This window comes from Taeniopygia guttata, chromosome 3, assembly GCF_048771995.1.
Source record: "Taeniopygia guttata chromosome 3, bTaeGut7.mat, whole genome shotgun sequence".
NCBI classification, from domain to species: domain Eukaryota; kingdom Metazoa; phylum Chordata; class Aves; order Passeriformes; family Estrildidae; genus Taeniopygia; species Taeniopygia guttata.
Window position 1 is genome coordinate 84,549,508 of NC_133027.1, and position 25,695 is coordinate 84,575,202.

General features: G+C 38.4%; 1 protein-coding gene and 1 long non-coding RNA gene across 13 annotated transcripts in view; one reads left to right on the forward strand and one right to left on the reverse strand.

The window, feature by feature from the left end:
- PLD5 (phospholipase D family member 5) overlaps window positions 1-14,343 on the forward strand; it is a 172,206-nt gene extending 157,863 nt beyond the window's left edge. For all 10 annotated transcript variants that reach the window (XM_004176409.6, XM_072927280.1, XM_030268568.4 and 7 more), the window contains 2 exons: window positions 1,863-1,977; window positions 3,248-14,343. In XM_004176409.6, coding sequence (XP_004176457.6) covers window positions 1,863-1,977; window positions 3,248-3,483 — 351 coding nt within the window. In that variant the 3' untranslated portion in view covers window positions 3,484-14,343. The remainder of the gene's footprint in view (window positions 1-1,862; window positions 1,978-3,247) is intronic.
- The window catches only part of LOC121469756 (uncharacterized), a 46,784-nt gene extending 22,543 nt beyond the window's left edge, over window positions 1-24,241 (reverse strand). For 2 of the 3 annotated variants that reach the window (XR_012055168.1, XR_012055167.1), the window contains exon 1: window positions 17,027-24,241. This is a non-coding gene — a long non-coding RNA (uncharacterized lncRNA). The remainder of the gene's footprint in view (window positions 1-17,026) is intronic. The other variant, XR_012055169.1, reaches the window with a different exon arrangement.
- Between the last annotated feature and the right edge of the window lie 1,454 nt (window positions 24,242-25,695).

Here is a 25,695-nt window from a genome sequence, read left to right on the forward strand (position 1 = left end):
TTGAACTATTGAAAGCACTCCTTTTCCCTCTTGGTTCTGCTTTGGCTATGAGAAAACATAAACTAACCTTCGTACAAAAACGACTGTCTTGCAGACATGTATTGTGTGTGTTTATATGCAAAACCACTGAGATTTTAAGAGAAACCTGTTACAAATTCTGATTGAAATTACACTTAAAATTTCTAGGCTGCTGCAATACCTCCATCTGGTTCTAACCAAAATGCCACACATGCCTGCACTACATGACCTCCTATCCCCATGTTCTTCTGTTCTTTTGGGGATAATATATCCTACAAAGCATACTCAGTAAAGTCTTATTTTCCATTTAGCTTTTGATCCTTGTGATATGCCTTGCCTTGATTGTGGTTTTTTTTTTTCCTTATCCCTATTGGAAAGACCAGTTTGGCTTGAAAATTTCCAGAGAGTGCCAATGGCTGGTTGTAGCTGCAGGGTGCACTGGTTTGCCAATGGTCATCTTGGAGAAGGAAATGCAGATCTAATTTCTCGGTTGGATGGGAATCTCCTCCTGGTTTCTCCAGGTCTCTGACCAGGCTAATGCAAGTTTTGGTATTGCCTTACTGCAACTATAGAGTTAGAGCACTGCAAGCCTGTTACACCTGGCATTTTCAGCAACTCAGAGTCCCATTCACAGAAACATTAATAATTACTGGTTTCAACTGAAACTGTTTTGAGAATGCAAACTCAATACAAGTACTCTGAAGAAAATAATCACTGGAAGAACTTGCACCTAGAAAGCTTTATTGGAGGACTCATTAAATGCTATAAGCACACAGCCAAAGGGCAAGGTGTAGCCTGCATATCAAACTGCTGCTGAAGTGTGGAGTTCTGTCCTGTGCACATGTGGTCATGAAATTAAAGCTCGAATCAGAAAGGGCAGATTCAAGGTGAAGAGCTCACCATTGTGCTTCTTGGAACCTTAATTCCTGCGTTCCTAAGTTTTGTGTTCTTGGCCCTGAAAATCTATCCTGTGTGTGTGAATGCCTGCTCTAAACTCTCAAAGAAGCAGCAGGAATGAGCCAGCTCTGTTGGGTGCAGTGCTGAACAGAGAAAGGTGTGTGCTTTGAAAGAGCCCACAGAAGTTATGACCTAGAACAAAATTGTCTGTAGACAACTGGGAAACACAAAGGAGTGGCAAGGAACAGCCAAGTTATTCTTGAGTGCCCATATTAATCTATTTTTGAGTTATGAAGGTGTATTCTTGCTTGTTTTTGTTTGTTACTGATCAGATGAGGAGTGCATATAGCTCTAAAATTATAAACAAATAAAAAAATCTTGTTCATACTTCACTCTCTGGGGTAAAACATTTTCCTCTTGTTGCCTGGAAAATTTGATCTCTTTATGCCAAATTTAATCTTGAGAAGCTTCTAAGTTTCTGAAATGGCAAGTTTCCTGTTGGTAACTATGCAATGTGGGATTGCAGAGGTATTAATTCAGCTGTTGCTGTGTCTGCCAATCCCAATGCTGAAGCAGATTTCAAACCCCAGTGTCACTTGAAAAATGAGGAAATGAGTTAAAGGAAAGTTTCCAGCTCTTACCACGGAGAACAGAAACATGGGGTTTTTCTTTTTCATTTTACACCTTTACTACCTGGCACTGTATTGCTTTTAGCATGCAGTAGCCATATACTTTGTATAGTTCAGAATGCCAAGGCAGGAGTATCACAAACTATGTGAATTTAATTAGAAATACAATGTGCAGCATTTTATTGAAGTTAATGCTTGGCAATAAGCTGTTCTGTAGTTCCAACTAATTTTCAATAAAGATTAGAGAACAGACTGTATTTTTTCTGTCTCTTACTGAGCAATTCTCAATAACCTGTGCTTCCTTCTATTTTATGGCAGAAATTCTTTGACCTTGAGGAAGAGAGTGCCTGCTTTCTTAAAGAACAGAAGAACGCTTCCCTTCCCAAATTGAATCGTAACAAATACATGGTGACTGATGGAGCTGCGTATATTGGTAAGTAACCACATCTCAAGACATTCTAGTTTGTATCCAAAAGCCCGAAATAACCATTTGTAGATGAATAATCTACAGCTGATATGTTCTTTAAGTGAAGATAATCGTTCATTTCTTTGGGAACCTGGATGATGATTGAACTTTGAGACTCTTCTCATTCAAAACCTTTTCTTCCCTTCCGATTCAGTTTCTCAAGACCAATATTCTGCTTTCAGTATCCTAAAACAGACTGAAAGCACAAATATAACACAATTTATGAAGCAGGTATAATTATTAGCATAATCTCTTGTTTTGCAATCCCTTGAAGATGGAGTGTTCTCCTTTCCCCATGTTATTACTAAAGCTGTAGTCAATCCTGGCAAATACTGTACAGATGCTGTTCATCCTCATCATCCAAAACCTTACTACATTTACCATAATGACACCCTCCTAAGATTAGGTACATATCTAACTGGTATTTTGGGTTAATAGTGTATTTAAGTAAAATTGCTATGTGGCACCTCACAAAGGTTTTTCGTTTTTTTACTTTTACTTGAAAGCATAGGAAAAATTGTCCCTTGTGATGAGGTTTCAATTTACCATCCTTGGTAACTTTAGAATTCTTAACATTTCCTGCTGAAGTAACAGCCTTGTTTGTCCAAAATACTTCATGTGTTTTAAGTGTATAATTTAAAATACTTACAGTTTTAATGGAATTAAAAAAGAGGTAGCTGAAGCACTTGATTTACCTGTTTTCCATTAGTCCAATTAAACTTTTTGTCCTGCAGAATTCAAAGTGCTTGTTACCATAGATTTCCACAAAGATTTTAATAACTGGCATAAACCAGTAAAATCTATTTTTCTTTCCTCAAATATTATCTGTCAGCAGGTAAGTTGTAAAATATCTACTGGTTTGGAACTCTGAATTGTTTATACAGCAAAACAAAAAAAAATATACATAGCGCTGAAAAAGCCAGTGAGGAAAGTAAATTGAGTAATAATGTAATAGATGTAAAAGGAAGAACAAATTAGTTTTGAAGAAACAGAAGAACCCATTTTCACTTCTGAAGACTTAGAGATGTTAAAACTTCCAGAAACAATCTTCACTACACATGGTACGTATTGGACCTTTTTTTCCTGCTGGTATTTAAAAAAAAAACAACTTATTTCCATCTCTGCGCTGGGGAAAATGGTAGTGTTTCATTCTGGATTGCCTTTAGGGAGATTGGTTTTCTATTGGTTCTTTTGTTAATGTTAGAAACTCACTGTTTATTCCTGCCTTTGCTTGCAGGTAATTTTGATTGGGTAGGAAATGCTTTTACGCAGAATGCTGGAGCTGGCCTTGTTATCAACCAAGCAGACGCGGGGAACAGCACAAGCATCATTAAGCAACTCAAGGCTGTTTTTGAAAGGGACTGGTATTCACATTATGCCAAAAGTTTACAACCAACAAAAATCCCAAACTGCTTTAACCACAAACTCAATAAAGGAACTTCAAATAAGACTTCCATGAGCAATGTGAATTAGAAAGACTATTTTACCATTTAGTATGGCAATGAAGAGTTATGTTGGGGTGTAGCATTCTTTCATATTTACAGACAAAAGACTTAAAGAAAAAGCAAAAAAAAAAAAAAGTTTGGTTTGGGGGGTGTTTTTAGGAAAAAGCACACTTACATTTAATCTGTCTAACCTATATTCTCTATATGAATAATTTGAGACTTTCAAATTTGTTACTTCTGACACTGAACGTCATTTCCACTTCCATGTAAATTTTAATGTTCCACTTTTGAATTTATCAGCATGTGTCAGTGTTTCTGTTTTAGGACTTTCCCCATTTGCCAACCTGGCTAGAGCAAACCTTGAGGCAAAATGAAGATTCAAGCTATGAAATGGCATTCTAAGATCACTTATTGACATACAGATAGATGGTAGGTTTACTGTAGGAGAAAATGTAAACAAATAAACAAAGTTTCACCCATATATATAATTCCCATTTAATAACTACCCTGTCATAAAAATACTTACTGGTTTTGAGTATTTACTTTGAGTATCACTATTCCATGTCTTCTAAGTAGCCTTAAAATGCATTGGAGTTACAGGACTGGTAGTTCTTTCATCTCCTAACAGTATGAGAAATTTTTGAGAGGCTGGAGTAGGCCTCATCAAGTTTGTCATATTCCCTAAAGCCTCTCAGATTTTTTATCAAAGTACTGTGGATTCCTTTCAACATAATAGTTATTTCCAATTACATGCATTTTATCTAACCGTGAAAATCTCTGGGTTAATAGCTAAAACCTAGAACTGATTTTTTTATGTTTTTGTAATCTGAAGAAAATTTCTTGCCCAAGTTAAATATCTAGCACGTGCGAGTCAGCAGATATGTGATGACTCATTACTAAACCAACGCACATCTCAAAATCAAATACTGCTTTTTAGAAAGGCCAAGGGTTATGCAAAATCATGCAATAATTGTTGTTAAATGATCATACAGTAATGTTGTTGATTTTTACACCTGAAGAATTTGCTTTCCTAACTTCTACTTTAAAAAGAAATAAAAATTGTGAAGTGACATTTTTTTGTTAAAATGTCATCCATATAGGTAAATACACCTGCATGGAAAGAAAGTGATGCCTTCATTTAGACCATAGTTTTAGTTGGTGTCAAAAGTGTGCCTCTACAATCACAACTAAGTTGCACCAAGAAGCAACTGTTCTATAGAAGTGTGAATTTACTCTTTGAAGAAATACACAAAAATGTTTGACGACTGATTTTTCTCCAGTCAGAGATGTAATAGCATAGTTTCATAATAAAAATGTTTCATTACTATGCCTCTGCTTCCATTGAAGAAACACAGCCATGAAAGCAAACTGCATTTTGCATTTCGTTAAATATTCACAGAACCTTCTCCAAAATAATGACTTTTGTTCTCATCTTCTGAAGGCACACTTCAAAAGCAGAGGGCAAAAAAGAGAAAGAAACCCAACTATATTCCAATGTATTCATTTAATCTTAAGAAGAAGTTAAAAATCCACCTTGACTTTCAAAGGGTATCTTTTACTTATAGGGTAAAAATATTCAAACTTATTTCACAGAGAGCACAGTTTAGGAAATTTTAATAAATTAGCATATGCACAACTTCAAATTGTCAGCTGAGAGATACCACACAAGACTAATCATGACCCCAGAAGGCACACTTTTGACAAAAGAATTTTCATTTATTTTGCAGTTGCAAATATTTACATCATCTTACTGAAAATTATGATTAATCAAAAAAACTTTTAAGATTGTCAGCTTCTACAGAAAATATTTTGCACAGCTCCAATAGTCAATAACATTTTTTAGTATTCAGATAAACACATGCCATGTATTAATCTCACACACACATAGAAAAGCATATGCTCTGACATACTGATAAGAAACAAGTATTTTAAAAGCAAAAGTTTTCCTGTGTTGCTATAAAGAAAGATCTTTGTGAGGAGAAATTTCTGGATTTTCTTCTGTATTTCAGTATGTATAGCATAGCATGTATGGGAGAGAGATTCCCAGCACTTAGCTTACTTGCTGTGATTTTTTTTGTTTTGTTAAAGAAATGAATATTAGTCCAGATTAATTATTGGTGAAAATTTCAGCTGAGTTATACCACCAATAACTTTAGTCTTGTGAGCCAAAAACCCACAAAATGAACAAACAAAAAGCCCATCACATTTTTAAAAGCTGGTTGAGATGGTTTTACAGTTTCTGAGGTCCCTATGGATATGTGATCTTAAAGATAAACTTAATACCACATTTGAGATAAACTTAATACCACATGACCTTACATAAAACACAAAATAATTTACACAAACAACAACAGAAAAAAAAAAACCCAACTGCCTGGAGTTGTTAATTGTAGCACCAAATGGCAATAATATACAGTAGTCAATCAATGCAGGGGATTTTTTTTCCCTCTTGCATTATGGATACTGCAAATGTGTTAAGTTTTTTAAAAGACATCTTACATAAAAAAATGGAGGATCTGAGTGGAACACAAGTTTGTCAGATAATAAAGTTAAGTTGTTTACAAAGCAGGATTTAGTGATTAAATGAGACTGACCATTGACTGATTTAGTATAACAAATTAATGGTAAAATAGTTTTATTGGACAGATCCTAGGAAAATGCAGATCATGAATACTAAAAAGATCTGTTAGTTTGCAAATATTTTCTTATTGGCTAGATAAACAGATTCTTGGTGCTTCAATTATCCCCCCTCAAAGACCAGATACTTTAATGTATTTTTTAAAAGTAGCAGTATGTTTTGGTTTTATGAATGGAAGAACTTGGGTGGTTTTGAACAACTTTCAACGCGAAATACTGCCCAGCCATCCTATAAATGGAATGGCAGACTCAAATTTCATTTGGTATAAAGTACAGATCAATGCTGTCATAACTGTTTAGAATGGTGTCAGCTCCAAAGTAGTACATAAGGCCTCGACCTATTACATTAGCCAAAAGAAAAAATGCATCCTTGAACTTCAGCAAATAGGAAATTTAAAATGCCAGATTATTTTTTGAAACTGTCTAAGGGGATTAACACCAATTCTTTGGCCTAGGCCAGCGCTGTTGCTGTTTAACTAGATTTGCTAAAACAGCCTCAATTTTGGCTTCAGGTCCTTCTACCACTGTAATAGATCAGAAGCAAATCCATAGCTGATTTCACACTAGTTTAGCAGGGATCAGAATCTAAACTAGTTTCCTCTTGCTTCCAATCTCCTGAGTATCACTACTGCACAGGCTATTTCCTAATTGAACAGGGATTTGCATTCAGGGGTTTCTCACAGACCTCACAGGCATAACCCAAAAGATGCACTTTCTCTAGGCCCTTCTAACTGGCATTGGTAACTCTGTCATATTAAAGGCGATTTCCTAAACAGAACGGTTTTATTCTTAAAGAATATAGACTATACTTGTTATTTGCTGCAAACATTTACTAGTGCCTTATTCATACAAGTTTTTGTTTAACTGTTCCTCAGATTAAGTCCTGCTAAAAATCTTGTATCTAGTACGGAAGCATAGAGCAAACTTCCTAAGTAAGAAGACATTGTGATGTTTACAGTTTAGTACCTAAAACTAGAGTCACAAAAAGACAAAAACTGACTGCAAGATGTTGGTCCAAACCACAAACACATCTAAACTGGAGCATTTTTATCCAATCCCAGTTCAAGAGCTAAATTTCACAATTTACTCCTGGTTTCACTATCAAATAATCTACAACACAGTTGAATTATTCTGTCCTGCCAAGGTATAAAATCTGAATTCCCCCACTATCTGGCTGCTATCAAAACCATAATCACAGAAATTCCTGTAGCACAGGTTGAAGTCCAAATATCATGCAGTGGCTACTTTCCAGATCTTGCATGTTACGTCTCAAGTTGTTTCGGGGCAGCTACTTTTTCTGCCTGAAGCATGAACTAGTATCCACAGCTACTCTCACCTCTTGTTTGAAGACCAGAAAGGTATGGATTACGTGCTACAGCACAACGCCTGTTCCCTAACAGGAACAGATTTAGGTTTTACCCAATGTGGGGCCATGTATTCCTTCCAATAAATCCAAGCTGTGCTGGTGGTTCAGAAGAGAGCTTGAGAAACGAGTAAAAAAGCCTCCAAATTATATTTTTAAGACCTACATATTATTTGCTATACTACCAGCTACCTAAATTCTACTACATTTTTGAGATCTGTACAAATAAAAACTGAACAAATAAGTTCTGTTACCTGCCAGTTAACCCTGATCTAAGAAAAAAATCCAGACAACTTATAGGGTTTTTTGTGACTTTAGCATGTACTTACTGGAAGGAGTGTACGCACTCTCATCAAGATGGTAAAGACATCAACTAGCTCTTCCAGTTCTTCAGTCTGAAGTTGTAAATATTCCTGTCTCAGATGATTATACACTTGACTCCTGAGAACGGCCTTATAGAGAGCACTAAGTTATCTTCAAATGTTTCCGGTCTTCAAAATTAACTCTTCATTTTAATACAAATATACTGACTAAATGTTTAGTATGTTTCCAGATGGTAATTTCTGGTGCTGTGTTTTTCTTCCACTCTTACTCTTTCTCTATCTACATCGATCATATTTCAGTCAGTGTTTAAAATTCACAATGATGCCTCCCAAGTTGAAGGTACAACTTCTAACACTGCTCCACTTCTAACACTGCAAGGTATAGCAGCTCAACTGATACTGTAGGAGATCGATTTTCTTAGCTGTAGTTTTTCACTTTAATTACTGCTGGATGTTATTTATGATTTTCTCAGTATTGAATCAGGTTGCTCTTGGATCATGACTTTGCACAAATGCCTTAGAAGCTTGCCAAACTAGCATGTAAAAGAGACCTCATTCAAAATAGTTTAGACAAGAAAAGAAGAACACATGTGCTTTACACTCTGACGAGTGCTGAAGTCAATGGATAAACTCCAGTCCTATAACAAAGTGGAGCTTTCTATTGTACCTCCTGTTTAGATTAATCCTGCATGGGCTTCCAAAAGTCTGAGAGAATTGTTTGTTTGGAATACCTTGCGACCAGGAATTTACAGAGAATCTGAAAATAATCCAGCTGTATTGAGTGGTTCAACACAGTAACTTAAAATGGGTTTTCATGAAAACACATTCGTATTACATATCCATGTGATACAACTGCATTAACATGCTAATGTCAGGTTTTCCCTACAGTTCAAAAATATGTAGGACAAAAATCAAGGTACTGCAGCCTATTTCTGAAAACACTGTTAAAAATAGATTTTAAGAACATGCTTCAATTCTGGCTGCAAATTATTCTGCTACAGTAATGTAGTCAGCTCTATTTTGTTCACAACAAATTCTACACTGCGATTTTATAGGAAGACTCAATAACTTCTTAACCCTATAAAATAACTATGATCATTCTCCTGTTAAGAACAGAGAGAAGGTTGATGGCCAATTCAGGCTACAGAACATAATGAAATATAATAAAATGGCTGGAAACTGCAGCATTCCAGAGGATTATTTTAGGTTATTTTATGTTGCATGGCCACAAACATGAATGGTATGAACTACATGTATCACAATGGTGTTGCATGAACATACGGTGGACATTGAATCTCATACAGTAAAATCCATCCCTCTTGTAACAGCATAAAATGTAGTAAGGAGAGAGAGGAAGGGGCAAAAAGAGCCAGAGGCAAACTTCCAGTCCATTAACTCAAGGATCAGCTTGAGTTAATGGACTGGATGCTGACATAAAAGCTCTGGAGTGCATTTTTATTTTGTTCCTCTCTCTGCAAGATCCCGTGTTTCCTATGCATCCTCCTTGCTCATCTTTATGAGTAAACTCCCATGATTGTTTTTAGAATGAAGAAGGAACCTTTAACAACTACGAACGTATGCTTAACAGAAAGAAATTCGCATGAATAAAAGTCCATTGATTTCTGTTTAACAGGTGCCAAGTAGTAAAGCACTATTTGAAATGGTACTCCTTGGACATTAGAAGTTTCTAGTGTAATATAAGAAAAAATTGACAACATAGCAAGATGCCTGCAAATTTCCCATCACACACAGCATTTGCTTGTGATTTTTTTGTTCTCTCAATGTACAGATAGTCATCAGACAGATACCATTCTGAACTACTTATAAACTGGTGAAAACTAAGCACAAGTATCAGGCAATCCAGCTTGACACACTCAAATGAGGAAAAGGAATCCTCCCAGAAGAGCTAACTGCATAAAGTTTATAAGTCACATAGAAGCTAGAATTATTTTCCAATGTAACTTTGAGGGACCTAATGCGGGTTTTAATGGGGAAAGAATCTTTCTATTAAAGATTAAAGGCATGCACTGTTATATGTAGTGTCTAAGCAAAACAGCATATAAAATGTAAAAGGAGAAGCTCTTCAAATGGAATAATGTAGACCAACTTTTTGTTGACTGACCTGATAACAAATATTTGCTAGTAGATTTGCTCAATGTTCAATTAATTCACAATAATCTCTTAAATTACTCTGCAAGTATTCTTTATTTGTATTTCTTCAAGGGACACTGTATGTGTATTCAGTGTTTTACTTGAAAATTGACAAAAAAGCAAGATGCCTTTGGAAGTGATAGCTGTTTCTTTCTCAAGGTCAGAGGACTTCTCATCTAACTTGTTCTCTTATTGTCTCCTACTTCTTCAGCAGCCCGGTCCATGCTTCCATTTGTCATTGCCTGAATAGCAAAGAAAATGAAGTATTTTTAGTCACCTGCTGTTTTTGAAAACTGCTGGCTGCTCGACGTGTTCTTGCCCTTTGAGAGATCCCTCATCTAATGAGATACTAAAGGTATAATAGAGGACAAGCACATAATTCCAGATGCCTCACATAATTATTGACCTGGAAAGACACATATGCAAAATCTGGAAAAAGAGATGGAGGACAGGGGTGAGGAGAATGCTTGGCAAGCTTTAAATGAGTTAGAAGTCCTTCTGATTATATAAATGCCTCTTCTAGTGAGCTTACTTTATTCTAGAATAAACCATTCTTTACCACACAGCCAGATTTGCAATGATGGAAATGTGTGGCTAACTTCAGCATGAAAAGGTGAGAGGTCAAATGGCCCTCCTCTTTATGAATTGAACTAATTTCTTCACTATGTAAGAGAGGTGGAAGAAGCAGGTAACATTCCCTCTTCTGAGGCAACAGGCCAGGTTGCTACTAGAAATAGAGCTGATAAGGTTTCTAAAAGAAACAAAGATCTTACTCATCTGACTTCTATTAATTCTCACAAGATGGTGCATCTCTGTGGGAACTTGGGGCTCACAGCTTTTGTACCAATTTCTTTGTGGCAAACTGTCAGACTTCTCAGGAGAGCTCCTTTTTCTCCTTCTCACTATGCTCAAGACAGTTGTGACATCTGCTTTTAATAATCTCCAGATTCTTCAAAGACATTTCTAAACTAGTCTGTAAGAATTTTCCCTGTGAAAAGGAAAAATGAAGGGCAGGTTCAGCGAAGAATCCAAAGAACCCGGTACAAATACTAAAATACATAAGAAATCGGGATCAAAACCACAAGGCATTCTCATTTTTGCCAACAAATGACAATTGGGAAGGTAAATGAAAGGCTAATGTGGTACCTCAAATTAATGGGACTGGAATTTATAAACCAAAACTGTTACTTTTATGGACAGTTCAGAGAGCATCTGAACTGCTGCTCTCAGTATGCAGAGATGCAGTGAAGAATCAGAGAGCTGCTTTGATGTGCTGTACAAAGGTTTCAGCATTCAAAGTCTTTTATCCATTTCTCAATGTATACAGCTTAAAAGGTAGGCTAAAAAATGGGATTCTGTGTATATTTATACAGATTTTACTGCCAAATAATCATTGAAAACTAGTCACTTCTCACAGCAATTGTGTCTTCACATGTCACCACAGAGATCTTATTGAATACGTCTGGAGAAAGGCAGAAAAGCAACATCTGTGGCAGCAAGTAAGCCAACCAAAAAAAGCTGCAAGCCCAGTTTCCAAATGCTAGTTAATAAAATAAAGGCATTCAGGTACCCCATCCAGCTCAGATTCCAAATACAGACTTGAGGATCCTCACACACATACACTCAGAGACATGTCCTCAAAGGAAAAATTAGTATCTTTGCTAGAAGAGCTTGGAACATCTCTAGCGTTCCACTTGTTCCACTGCTGTCCTACTCTTAAATAAGGCTGACAGGAAATAGTACAGCTTTCTGTAAAGGGCCACGTATACTTTACTCGAAAATGCAAATACGAACACAAAGTGACTCAAAATAATGAGTTACCGAAGTGGACTCCTGGCTGCAGCAAAGAGGGACATCAGTGTCACCATTTCTGATAGCACACACCAAAGCCATCTACTCATCCTGTCATTTCCTCACTGCATGTGGGCCAAAGCTCACTTAAAAAAAAAAAAAAAAAAAGGCAGTGTTTTATTTCTGAATGAAATATTCCAGAGAGGATTATACCATTTTTTTTTCCTTAATAGATAGAACAGCAATCACTGCCCCACTTTTCTTCCCTTTCCATATTCCACTTTGCAAATTAGCAAATGTTTCCACCATCTCTGCTTCTGTCTTTTTTGTTTTCAAACTATTTCCTGAATGCTGTTTCTGAATCCCTTGCTGCTGCTTTATATTCAAGGATGAATCCCTGCAACTTGCATTGTTGGTGCTGTAACATCCTACAAAGTTACTTCCAATAGCTTTACCTGAAGTGCTCAGAAGAAGGAAGTGCATGCACACACTGTTAGAAGACACACAAATTACTATTGAAGACAAGGGAAGTCAGGGCAAAAGCAGTATGCAGCACTACTGGAAAAATACCTGGACAGGGAAAGGGTTTAAAGTCATACTCCTCAGTCCGATTTCACCTTGGCACACCCAAAACATGTATCAGGATCTAGAGCTCAGTTTTGCAAACCTTTCACAACTAACACTAGCCTTGTCTCCAGGTATTCTGTTTGCTGTTGGCCTGAAGTCACACTCCAGGTTAACCTGCCAAGCTAGGCAATAACAAGCGAGTCAAAACTACAGACAACTTCAAGCCACATGACCTCAGCTTTATCCTGCAGATGGCATTTGGCCACAGAGGGGGTCTAACCTGGGTACTTGTCACCTTGTGACAGTTAAGATGGTCCAAGCTCACCATCATATATAACACCACCACCTTCAAAAGAGCAACTGAAGAAAGATCATCTCTCTGCAAATGTATTTGAAATATCTGAGTGTGACTTTGACATTGCATTGTATTTCCCAACACAATCTAAAAGTATCAGGAGTCCTGTGTAGAGTTTGCAGAGCTAAAAGGGTATGTACTCTATGTTTCCTACTATACCTCTTCTGATAGAATAAATGTCAAATATAAAAATCTGTCTAAACTTATTTTGAAAACTGCATGGCCAGCTTATGCAGTAGCTAGATACATGGCAAGGTTACAGAATTACTCTCTAAGGAGAATACAATTAATATGCTTATATGTTTTGTTCAGTTCAAGCACTGTGTAGTCTCCAAGTTCTGCTATGAGAAGTATGAATCACTTCTCATTATCCTTCCTATTCCAAAACACAGTATTTATCACAGATGTGTACAATACAGCGGCATAGCTTAGGCCTGTTATATAGGTCAGTATCTGCAATGCACATGAGAACATAGTTTGCCACTGCAAAGGAGAGTGGCTGCAAAATCTATTTTGGATAATCCAATTTATATTTGAAGAAATCAATGTGTGGTCATTTCTAGAACTGTGAATATAAGGCAACTGCTGCATGCTTGTATATTTGATAAGTTTTATTATACTATATCCTTATATGAATGCCTATGCAGTGTAAATGCTTTAATATAAGATAATGAATGTGTTTTTTTACACATTATTTTATAAACAATGCTACATTTTACTGCATGTTTTTTCATCTTTTTGTGTTGGTACAAAGTGCAAGCTGCAAGACACATGCTTTTAATAACTTGCACAGCAGCTGTTCAGATCCATTATAAAAACATGTTCTTATGTAAAGACTTAATTTGGCAAGAAATGTGCTTCCTTTAGACAATGGGCTTGGTTCACAGCAATACCTGTGTACTTAATGTTTATTTATTTAAAAAAACCATTATCCCTGAATCTGTAAATGGGGCCATTGAGTCTCCTGGGAGCCACTGTGTTGGTATGCTTTGTACCTTTGAAAATGTAAATCTGTATTTACTAGGAAAACAGATGACCTGTCCTGATGCAAGCTGCAATTGAAAAAATCCAATCCTGAGCAGCCACCGTCTTTGGTGCTGCAGGATGACAATGTAGCAATCTTTTTTTTCCTTTAAACAATACTTAAAGTTCATACTCGTGACTTTAATACAATGAGTTTGTTACTTGATTGTGAACTGGGCCCACTGTTTACTGTATTACTATTCATAACCAAAGTTCAATGCAATTAACAAAATTGATAAAATTCATTTGTTTGGAAGAAAAAAGAAAAGAGACTGATTTTGCTGATGTTTTGGAGAGCTGGCTTGGTACAGAGTGTTGCTTCTGTACCAACATAAATAGTACAATGTCAGGAAATTTTTTTTTAATGCAAGGAAATTGCTAAAAGACTGATAGCTAAGACAGCATTGTCAGTGGTAATATACTGATGGAAACTAAGTTGCCAATGATATAACATAAATCAAGGTAGTAATTCATTAATTTAAAGATATGTAAATATTGATTTTAATGCTGCAGCATCATAGAGATCATTTTTCACTGCTTTGATATCCAAGGATTCCTATTACTACACAAACATATTTTATCTGCTCCAGTTTTTAGGTTCAGTACTTTCATTCAAAGCAAAGTAACTCCCATTTCTTTGTACTGCACTGAAATAAAGGATCTTGTTTCAATACATAATGATTTTCTGTTTCTCTCTGGTCTGTTTGTTTCTATGAGCACAAAATCCCAAATATTAGCCCCTGCTCTCCAGCTCCTAGTACCCAGGCTCCCAGTCCTCTGTACATACCCACCCCAAAGGCAGATCAGATAACACTGACAGACCGCCTGGTGCCTCCATGCAGGGCTCTGCAGAGCCTGAGCAGCACTGGCACTGGTGCCAGACCACTGGGACTTCTTTCCAGGCCACGGGATCCTCTTTCCTAGTAGATTTGCATTAAAGTTGGAATCTGGGAAAGCAGGCACTACCCCAGATTTCTCATTTCTCAGGAGACTCACAGTCACTGTGATTTTCTGTTGCCAGGACTGCTGTCACATTCTATTAAAACTGCAAGAGTCCTAACCAAATGAACATATATTACCCTCTGATTTGTATTTGAAAAGCTGCTACCAGGTCTAGAATTTACCAAATTCTAAATAATTTGCTCTATGGAGACTCATGTTCCAAGTAGTTTGGAAGTGAGAACACTCAGCAGCAGATAATATTCAAACAAAAAGGTGAAGACTGACAGGGGATGGGAGGAAGCTGAATTTCTCAAGATAAACACCAGGCTCAGTAGCTTGTGCTTTTTTAAGAGCTGTTTTATGTTGCACCAGGAAGGCAGCTTTTGACTGCACAGGTCCCAGTGGTGTGAGCAATAGCTGCTGCCCTGTGACCCACAGAGTTTCAAATACAACACCTGAACAGGTTTCAGGTACAGCAGGAGCGATGAGGGCAGAACAAGGAGAGAAATTAATTCCCATGAAGAGAAGCTTTACCTTAATTCCCAAACTACTGATGTCCCTGGTTTTTGGGTAGTTTTTTTGTTTGTTGTTTTTTTTTTTTGACAATATCAGAACACCTCACTTTCACATTTTGCATGCTTTTTGCAACACAATTATTCTACTTTTTATTTTAGTGCCCATTTTCATGAAAAATGAAGTATACACTTAACAAAAATATGCATTTAGGAACTCAATAGTTGTTTCATGTATGCAGCTTCACAACAATCATATGAAGCAGGAAACAAAATATTAGTCCTGTTTACAGGCAATTAGCAACTATAATTGCTTACTGGGCACTGCATCGCTACAATTAATCTGCAAAATACACAAAATTTAAATTCAGCTGCTGACATGTATTTTCATGTTAGATTTCCTTTCCAAATATGCATTTTCTCTGGAAATATGCTTGGAAGTGTTCAGATGCATTCCATAAGGCAAAAAAAAAATTTGAATCCCAGTAGCTGAAAAGAAATCAGCTGCAACATCACAGCTCTACACTGCCTTCCATTGTCACTGGATTGATTCACAGAGAAGGAAGGGATTTTATTCTATTCCCTGACTTTGATCGCAAAGGATTTGTGCTCCTGTGGAATGAGATGATCATGATGAAATGGGTGGATCCCCTCTCCATTCAGAATCACATGCACTAGAAAGGCCACGTTTCAAGTAAAGCAGACAATGCTTCCTTACAATACTATAATGTTTTTCATAGGATACATCCTTTTCAGACTTGATATCCACCTCCAAGGCAGCACATACATTTTATTAATTAAAGTAGGGCATTGATCCCAAAGATGTTGACATCTCCAAGAATTTTACAGTTTCCAACAAAAAAAAAGAAGCTCTCCCCTATCCCTTGTTTTTTTTGTTTGTGTTTGTTTGTTTGTTTTGTTTGTGTTTTTTTTTGTTTTTTTGTTTTTTTTGTTTTTGTTTACCAGTACTCGTTTCTCATGGAGTGTCACATGCAATGCTGCACTGAAAGAACACAGCAAGTGACAGCACCTGTACCCCAGTAGGAGCATCCCCAAATCAGCTGTGCTATGCTTTTGGACTTTGCTAACCCTTTTGGTGCCAAGTAACAAGAAGTAGAAAAGCCATTTTCTTTCATATATAGGTTTCTTAACAGTACTGCCATGGTTTAACCCCAGCCAGGAGCTAGGCCCCGCCCAGCCACTCACTCACTCCATGACCCACCAGCAGGGTCATGGAAAGAATGGGAAGGGTAAAAGCTGGAGAATTTGTGGGTTGTGATGGAGTTTAAAAGGGAAAGCAAAAGACACACATGGGAAAAGCAAAACAGGGAATTAATTCACCAGTTCCTATGGGCAGGCAGGTGTTCAGTCATCCTCAGAAGAGCAGGGTCCCATCACAGATAACAGTGACTTGGGAAGACAAATGCCTTCACTACAAATATCTCCTTGCTTTCCTTCTCCTTCCCCCCACTTTATATCCTGAGGAGGATGTCATATGGGCTGGAATATTCCTTTGGTCAGCTGGGGTCACCAGTCCCAGCTGTGTCTCCTTCCAGCATCCCATGCACACCCAAATTCCTTGTCAGCCACGGTAGCACGGAAAACAGAAAAGGCCTCAGCTCTATGCAAGCCCTGCTCAACAGTAACAAAAACATCTCTCTGTTATCAGCCCTGTGTTCAGCACAAGCCAAAACATAGCTCCTGGGAAGAAAATGAACCCTCCCCTGGCCAGCACAAGCATGCTCTTTTAAGTAGCTGAGGTGCATAACACACTAGTGGTGTGCTGAGACAGACTGTCCCTGGTTAAATAACTCCTGAACAGCCTATACTTGTTGTCCCAGCACAAAACTCCAGCCCACATAGAGAATTCTGCTAAATGTAACCCAGGTTTTGGATTACTCACTCACTATGTATTATAGACAGAAGAAAAATATTCAGAGCAGGGGTTCGGCTCACCGCAAGAAATCTTCCAAATCACTTCATTCCTGCTGCTCCACAACTAATGGTGAAATAGTGTCATCAAAATGATGCACGGGAAGTCTGAAATCAGAGGGCAGAAAAATCGTTGAACAGCAATAACCCACTTTTCAAGCTCTCATATCTCAATTTTTTCCTCTGAACCAAGTCCTATTCTGAGACAGAGAAGGGATGTCTTTCTTCAAGCCTTGCACAGCCTTCCACAGCCTGTAGTTTAAAACTCATTCATGATGCTAGAGAACACAAAGATGAAAGCTCAAATCATGGCTCAGTACCAAAGAGTCATGTTCCAGTCCCTACCATGTATCCTTTTTATGAATATAGCCACTAAGGAATCAATATGGCAGTAAGCCTTAGGTAGATTTTACTGCTGGTGTAACGTAATATTCCCAAAGACTATGTTCAGCCTGCCAACAGCATGCTAACACATCCCCGGGCTCCCAGAAAGGTCATGTCTTCTATAGCAGAACCATCTCAGTGAGCTCTGTTTTAAAGGCTTATTTAAAACCAAAGGATCAGCACATTTATTTCTGTTCATATTTATACAGAATTTAGAGAGTTGCAAATACTGAAAACCTCAGGGACAGCCCTTTCAAAATGGACCCTGGTTGTATTAGAACCACAGCAAATACTTTACAGGTAACCAACGCAGCAAAGTCTACATCCAGTGATTTTCAGACCAAGAATACTCTCCTGAACCCCTTCAATTAAAAAAAAAAAAAAATCGTCTACAAGCAGAGAAAACAGATGAGTAAGGCTGTGTCATCAGCTTAATCAAAAAAAAAAAAAAGGTAATATAGGCCTTTTTCATATAGGCAATGAAAATAGCATCCCAAGCTGTGGCTACCATCCTGGAAAGCCTGGTCCCCAGATTTAAGTAGCAAACTCTCAGCAGAATAATCTTTCAAAAATACCATGTGTTCAATCAGCTGACTTGGGGTTGTTCTAACTCAGTACAGTGGATTCACCCACATCATGGGACACCCAAAATAGACAGAGTGCAGCTTCCTGAGCTCTTTAGCTCCATACATCAGTGCTTGCAAGCAAATGGTGCAGGAGTCAAAGTCTGTACCTCATCACTGATCCATACTCTGACCTAAATGTACAGCAAAAGTCAGTGTTCACACGGAAGGGTGAAATTTATCTCAAGGCCTCACATTTTTTGCTGTTACAATGCCCTGTCAGAATTAAAGCCTGCACAATGGTTATGGTATATGGTGTGATGGAGGGAGCTACTTGAGATGCAGCCTTCTTTCTGGTGACTTGATAAAAGTCACTCACACAAGTAAAAGTCCTGCAGGTTATGGGGCAAGAAACATTACACTCTAGTGAGTGAGTAATCCAAGAAAATAAGCTGAATTCTACACTGCACCATAGGTGCAAGGGGAATGGCAGGATAACAAATAGGAAAATGGAAAAAAATAACAAAATCTGAGGAAAAAGTCAAAAAGCACTTCTAGGTATTCACTCTGCCATGAGGTTTCAGTCCCAACATGCTTGGAGCCCTAAGCCTTCTCCAAGTCTGAAAGCTCCTTAACTGAAATATTTTATGGAATGAGCCAAGTAAGAAACAGGGAACAACAGAAACTACTTTCTGAGTATAACCTTGCAAGCAATACAACAAAAGAAAAGTAGAGACTTAAAATTTTGATAAGGATATAACCCTTTAAAGATTTTGGCTTATCTACCTTTAAGCAGGCAAATGAAAAGTTCAGAACAGCTGCTAAATAGTATGCTTTATAGGAAAATGTTTTCAAATTATCTGTTTTTCATGTGGACTTTAGGTAAAAATACATTAGAATTGTCTAAAAATAAAAGAGCAAGGAACAAAATGGTAAGATTATGATCTTTGTTACTTAAAGTCTGTACTGTCAGGAATTCACTTTACTGCCTTTGGCACACTGTGGCCAGACACAGGACATTAATAATAAATGTTATGACTAGAAGTTCAAATAAATTGGAACTTGTTCCATTGCCATTTCTATAAGGAGGAAACAGAAAAGTCAGTTGTCACAAGTTTTATTCATATATCCTACAGAACTGCGTATTTGCAATTCCGCTGAGTTTTGTTAGACTGTTTTGCATTCATTAGGTTAATGACATGGGAGAGGGGTTTACTATCATTAGACCTTCTGGAATGTGTACAGGAATTGAACATGAGTTACATTTACAGCAAAGAAATTAATGAGAGAATCAGGAGCTCCAATCTGGTAGTGAGAAGCATTCATTTAAGCTACTACCCAAGTGATCCCTCTTGGTCTTCTGCCCACCTGATTCTCTGCACCTGCTGTACACAGGAGTCTCCTTTAGAATGAAGCAGATTCTGTAACAAAACCAGGACTTGACAAAGGAAGTGCACAGATTCTTCCTGACGTAAGTTAGCATTCCCACAGGACCCATACAAGTCTATATGCAATGAAGAAAATTCTCTGCAAGGACCAGAAAGGTTTCACTTGCCAGAGTCAGGTATCACAGTTCACTTTTGGATGGGTGCTCAAGAGACCCCAGGTATGGTGGCAAAGGGCCCCAGGGGATGTGATTGCAGCCCCAGTGGCCATTAGCCCAGTTTTAAATGCTCAGAGCACCATCAGACGCATTCCTCTACAGGCAGAGCCAGAAAATGCAGTCAGTAATGGCATTTTCCAGAGGCAGAACCTCGTTCTCCCTCAGCAAAGTTATCTGGTAACAATTTGAAACAATTTATGTACTCCACATTAAGTTAATTTCCCTCTCTTTATCTCAATTAGTGATATTTTTCCTCAAAACTGCATACAGGCTTCCTGACTTCACAGGCAATGTGCCCATAATTAGGCCCATCTGACTTCATAGCTAGAAATTTGTAGCCAAATAAACCCTTTTAACATTTTAGCCCTACTCTGAGGTCAAGCCAAAGATCTTTGGCACCTGTTGATCAAACTCAAGTCCCAGTTGCCCAATGACCTAAACATTGTGCACAGTAACTGAAAGCCCCAGTGAAACTGTATCATCCTGCTGGATTAGGAATTCTTTGCTTTTAAGAGTAACACTTCAGAGATTACCAAAGATCAGTTCTGCCACAGCTCAAAGGAACAGCAGTTTACATTAGGAATTTGCATGTTGGTCTGCCATCAATAGAGTACTCAGTGACAAAAGTCTGAATAAATTCACTGCACATCCTTTAATTTATTTATCTGGGCTACGGTAGGTCATAAAAAGCATGAGATCAGATCCCAGACAAAAAATTCTTAGAGTAAAAATTCTTGGAGACATCATAGAGTACCAGTCATTAAAGCTCTGACTATAATTAGATAGAGGGAAACAGAGAGCAGGTTTTTACTGCTTATTTAGTCTCTCTCAAGAATACTTCAAGAAACTGTTTCTTCTTTGAAATAACAAAAAGAAATGATTGTACACTGTGAAAGGGGAATTAGAAATGGTATAATCAGAAAGATAAACAACTTTTATTGTAGCAACAGTGTGTGTAAAGAATTTCCAAGATGTCATGGCTGATACTAACAGTTTTCTCTGGCATGCTGAAGTATTCAGATCCTCCCAGACAGCACAAAGATATTCTTACACACTTTTCTTTGCCCTGGAACTAGATAAAGTGTTTCATCTCATTTCAACCTCTCCTCAACTTGCCATAGCAGGGGATGCCAATTTTCTGCCAGGTATCCTAGACTTATACACAGCTGGTAAAGTTCTTTTCCTCAAATTTGCTGGTGTTTGCAGATGAGCAAGCCTACAGGTAACCAGAATTACTTTGTACTTACAGCATCATGGGTGATGAGCAGCTGATGAAAGTGCAAAGCCAATAAAGCTATGAAGTATAAATGACCTAATGTACCATGAAGTTCCTTACAGGTCTTTTTCTTGATTCCATGGCAGAGAACTACATCACTTGTCACCAGAGCTTCAATTCAAATCCCACAAGATCTGCTAAAACATTTTCAGTTTTCAACACACATTGTCTTGCTCCAATGCTTCCCTTGCCTGAAACACCAATGGAAAATGATGGGGAATTTGACAAAAAGAAACCTGCCAATTTGAGAAGGATTACTTCACAATTAAGCCAGCACCACATATTTTAATATTGCTTTGCTTTACACAAGGTCCAAGCTTAAGCAAAGAATGACATCTATTTGTCAACATTGTATGGTACTTTTCAGCTCACATCCCAGCACACCTCCACTGGTCTGCCTTGGGGGCTAGGGCCAGCATCAAAATGAACCATGTTCCTCAACATTTTAAAACTCTTAGCTCCTGAGACAAGGATAAGTAGCAATAAAGAAACAAAGGCGTGCTCCAATTCAAAATGTTTTCTGGTCGCAGTTGCCACGTAAGGGTACCAGTCAGGATGCACCTACAAACTAAAAAAGTCTGGAAGTCAGTAGCATCACTCTCCTGAGCCTTTGTGTGTCTCCATGAAAGGGTGTTACATTTCATTTGATTTCAAACCCATTTAAAAACCAAATAAATCTTTAGAGGAGGGCCCATACACAAAAAGTCACAGCCCATGCTGGTGTCCCACTATGTGTGGGTGCTGAAAAAGGGGCAGGTGAATCTAGCAGCTTCTCAGGTATTTCCTGTCAAAAATGCAGGTATTCTGAGAAGTGGTTCTTAAGCCAAATGAAAAAGTAGGCAGTTGCCACCCTTCTGCCAAGATGCTGAAAAATGGCCTTCCTGGCAGAAAGGCTTTGTGGGAAATGAACAATTCTCCCAGCACAGTTATTTGCTGTGCAGAAGAGCAGCCTGTGCAGTCCGCTGGCCTGGGCACACATCACCGAAACAAAGAAACGCAACAGAACACTGTCATTTCTTTGTGGGATTGGTTCCTTTGTTTCTGGCAAAGATATATTAGTATTTCATTTCTCTAGGAATGAACAAAGTGTTTCTCTGCAGGGTTTTAATTTTAGATCTTTTCAGTCCCCAGACTTGCCCAGGCTATTGCTCTGGGCAACAAACTAGTCTATTGAAAAGAGTGCAATGAAAAGCTGGCATTGGTGAGGTCTGTTACAATACGCAGGAGGCTCTGGAGGAATTTAGCAAACATGAATAAAGCACATGAGAAACACTGAAGGGAAAAAATCCTTTGCTGGCCAAGTTGACACCATATGTCATTTGCTCTTAAAAACCTATGGCCTGTGCAGACCTGAAGCCACAGAGGATAACATCATAGTAAGCCTGGAAGGTGATTTAATAAGTTATCAAGGGCATTCTTCTTCTCCTTTCTAGGATTAGAAGTCCCTTTAATTCATATGTGCCACACTCACTACCCCTTCTTTTACCACCACAGTGACCAAACTAATCCCTGCTTATTCACACCCCTCAGTCTTGATTGAGACAATCTGAAAGATTTAACAGACACTGGAGTGAATTTGTTTCATTAAGTAATTGCAGAAAGTTCAAACCGAGTTTGCAAATCTTTTTAATAATGCTAATCACCTTCTAATTTCTGTGTTTACTTGTTTTGCTTATCATTTAAATACACAGAGTGCCTTGCCTCTAGGTGAAGTTCAAGCCTTCACAGAGCATGCCTTAAACCAAAGAATGAGGCTGCAAAAATGATGAATCCTCACACATTGCTATTAACTAAATGCAACCTTTCTGTACATTCCCTGCAGCTCTCTGGGGACAGTTCTGCTCTATGCAAGAATCTCCATGAAGTTAGATGACCTTTTTGCTATCCAGAGAAGGAAGTCCAGAAGCCCTGAATGTTTTCCTTTCATATATAGGCCTTGAATATAGCTAAGTGTTAAGGCATTTGCAGAACTAACTTCAGATCATGCCATTTTTAAATTTCAGAGCAAGATCACTCCAACTGACTGAGCCAACTCATATTTCATCTTCCTCAAGCATCTGAAATGGCTTTTCTAGCTGCGATGTATGCATGTCATACAAGGGGCAAAACAAAGGCTCCTACCATTATGCAGTTTGGAGTTGGAATTAATGCATTAAAAAGAAGAAAGCTGTTAATGAGATTTAAGAGTCTTCCCTTGGCAGCAGATCTTTTCACTTAACCTTTTCTGCTTTTATGCGGTGCTTCTGTTCACACAGATGGTCACAGTGCTGCTGTGATACAGACCATAGCCAGCAGAAAAATTAGCTCTCAGAGAGTGTTCACTGCAAACCTGTGCTGTGTTATGTGTAACTCTCTGCAAATGACCCTTAATAGTCATGGAAATTAGTTCAATTTGGCATGAATCACAGAAGCTGCCAAGTGAGGGCCTCTAAAATGGGCCTGTTAGGAAAGAGAAATAGCTGTTGTACTTTTTTTTTTTTAGCATTCATAGAGTGGGACAGCTGCTGTTTAACAGTTAACTTCAGGAAATAAATGCCAAAAGTCATAGATACTGCAGCTAAGGAAGGCTACCTGCCCTGTATCTGAGCAATTTGCATATCAGACCTGAACCACAATCAAAGGTTGGTATTTTTTGTAAACTATGTCTTAGTGACAGATCTCAGGTACGGCCCTTACTAAGAAGGTAGAAAATGCATCACATTAAAATCCCCAAAAGTTGTCATAGAGAATTTCCAGCCAGGCACAGTTGTACTAAGGTAGCATGTTGTATGCCATTTCAGATCCAATATAATCACTATGGCTGGAATCTCTGGAGTGAGAGCCCTTAAAGCATATGTGACATGCAGCTCATAATCCCTTACCACACATCCCATGGCCACAGGAAGCTTCTCCTGCAGGTGGATAAACACTGCACCTTGCTGCTTTCATTGCAAGTCAGCTCTGTGTGCTACTGGGGATTACCTCCCTTACCTTCTTGGCAAATAATGAACAGAAAGCTGATTTATCATATATCAGCTCAGAAGTCCTGCTACAGCTGAGAGGCAGGAGCTGTGATTTAAATCCTTGTGGGCAAGGGCAAGAACGAGAGCCAGATCCCAGCTGCTTATGCCCTGAACATCAGGGTCCTGGAGTCCAGTGTGAGGGGAGAGGCAGCATTAACCTCCCTGAAGTTGTTAACAGAAGCAGCAGGAGCACTGTTCCATGGGAAGCCGTGTGCACATGGTGTGATCTGAACATCCTTTCTAGATCAAGCCTCTGAGGAGGAAAGCTCCTAATTTGAGATGTTTGTTGGTGTGCAGTAATGACTAAGCTACTCCTCCCTAACAGACTCAGGCAGCTGAGGCAACAGGTTGCCTAAAACCATGCCTCCTCAGTTAAAAAAAAAAAAAAAAAAAAAAAAAAAAAAGAAGAAAAATAGAAAATTACAACAACATCTGCACTCAGGGGAATTTCTTCCAAGTGTGTTGCCATCAAACAAAATACATATGAAGAAACCTCTCATGGGAACAGCTTGGGAAAGTTTCCAGTTCCTCATGTCACATGGCAGTTTTGTGTTAGGATAGGATTTAAAATCAGATATCTAGCACTAGCATCTTACACTTCTAATCAGATAAGTGATCTCAACTCAACCAGCAAATACATATCACAAACCAACATGCTTCCAGGATCATACCTTTGAGAACGGTGGTGAGTAAGAAATCCTACTTGCTAGTCAGAACATCAATTTCATGGATAAGTCTATCCTCTCACTGTCTATCCACTGCAGGAATGACACAGGAGTGACAAATGCACTGTTTAATGTACCCTGGACTTAAAAGTGACACAGCAGTGAAACCAGAAAATCTCAATTGCTCTTTAATGATACCATAGCTTTGGTTTTCATCCCAGAGGGAAAAGCTTACAGCAGTAATTGCCAGTCTGAATGTAGCACAGCATGTATATACGCTGTCATACCCCATGGTAATAAGGAATGAAAAATCTCTAAGACGTGCTTCTATTAAACCATACATGGCAACAAATGGCAAATGTAATCTCAATCAGTCTGTGCTGACATGGCTGAGAGGCAGCAGGAGTTTTCTAGCTCTGTTGGACTTGCATCCCAAGTTCATTTGCACTGCCTCCTCTGCCAGAGCAAGGCCCAGAAGATGGCATTATGTTACAAGGAAACATTACCCTGGTGCCAGTTGCCTTCCCCTCTGCTCTACAAGTTCAGAGGGGAAATCTCTTTGCATGGGCATATCCCTAGCTGCTTCTTGCTCCCATTGTTTTGCTTAGCCTAGCATCAAGATGTGACATTTCAGCTGGGTGTAAATATAGAGGAACAAAGACAGAAGGAGATAGGAAAGTTTTATGTTATTTTCACCTTAGTTCTTTTAGCTCTGTTTCAAAATTGCTCATGCCCTTGTGCTGTTTGAGACCAGAATAATCTTCATGTCAGCCCCTGCATGGTATACAACAGGCTGATAATAACTGTTGTCTCTCTTGATATTCTGAAATGCCTCTGAATTCAGATGCCATTGAGACATAAAAGGCAGGCAGGTACAACAGCCCCTCAGAACTGTTGCAACTGCTAGCACTGGTATTCAGTTCATCATCATCTACCCTTCCCTCCATTTTACCAATTTCCTGCTGATCCAGCTCTTCTTTGTCTTCAGGACTTCTGCAAGGCTAGCTTTGCTCCTAAGATTAGAAACCATACCATGCAGATGGAGCAAAATGCTGCTGTGATTCAAGCTACAGAGGTTACATCAGCAGTCCTAGGCTCAGTCCATGCTCCTGCTTGCTACTGAGTCACACTGAAGTGTTGTGCCCAAGCAC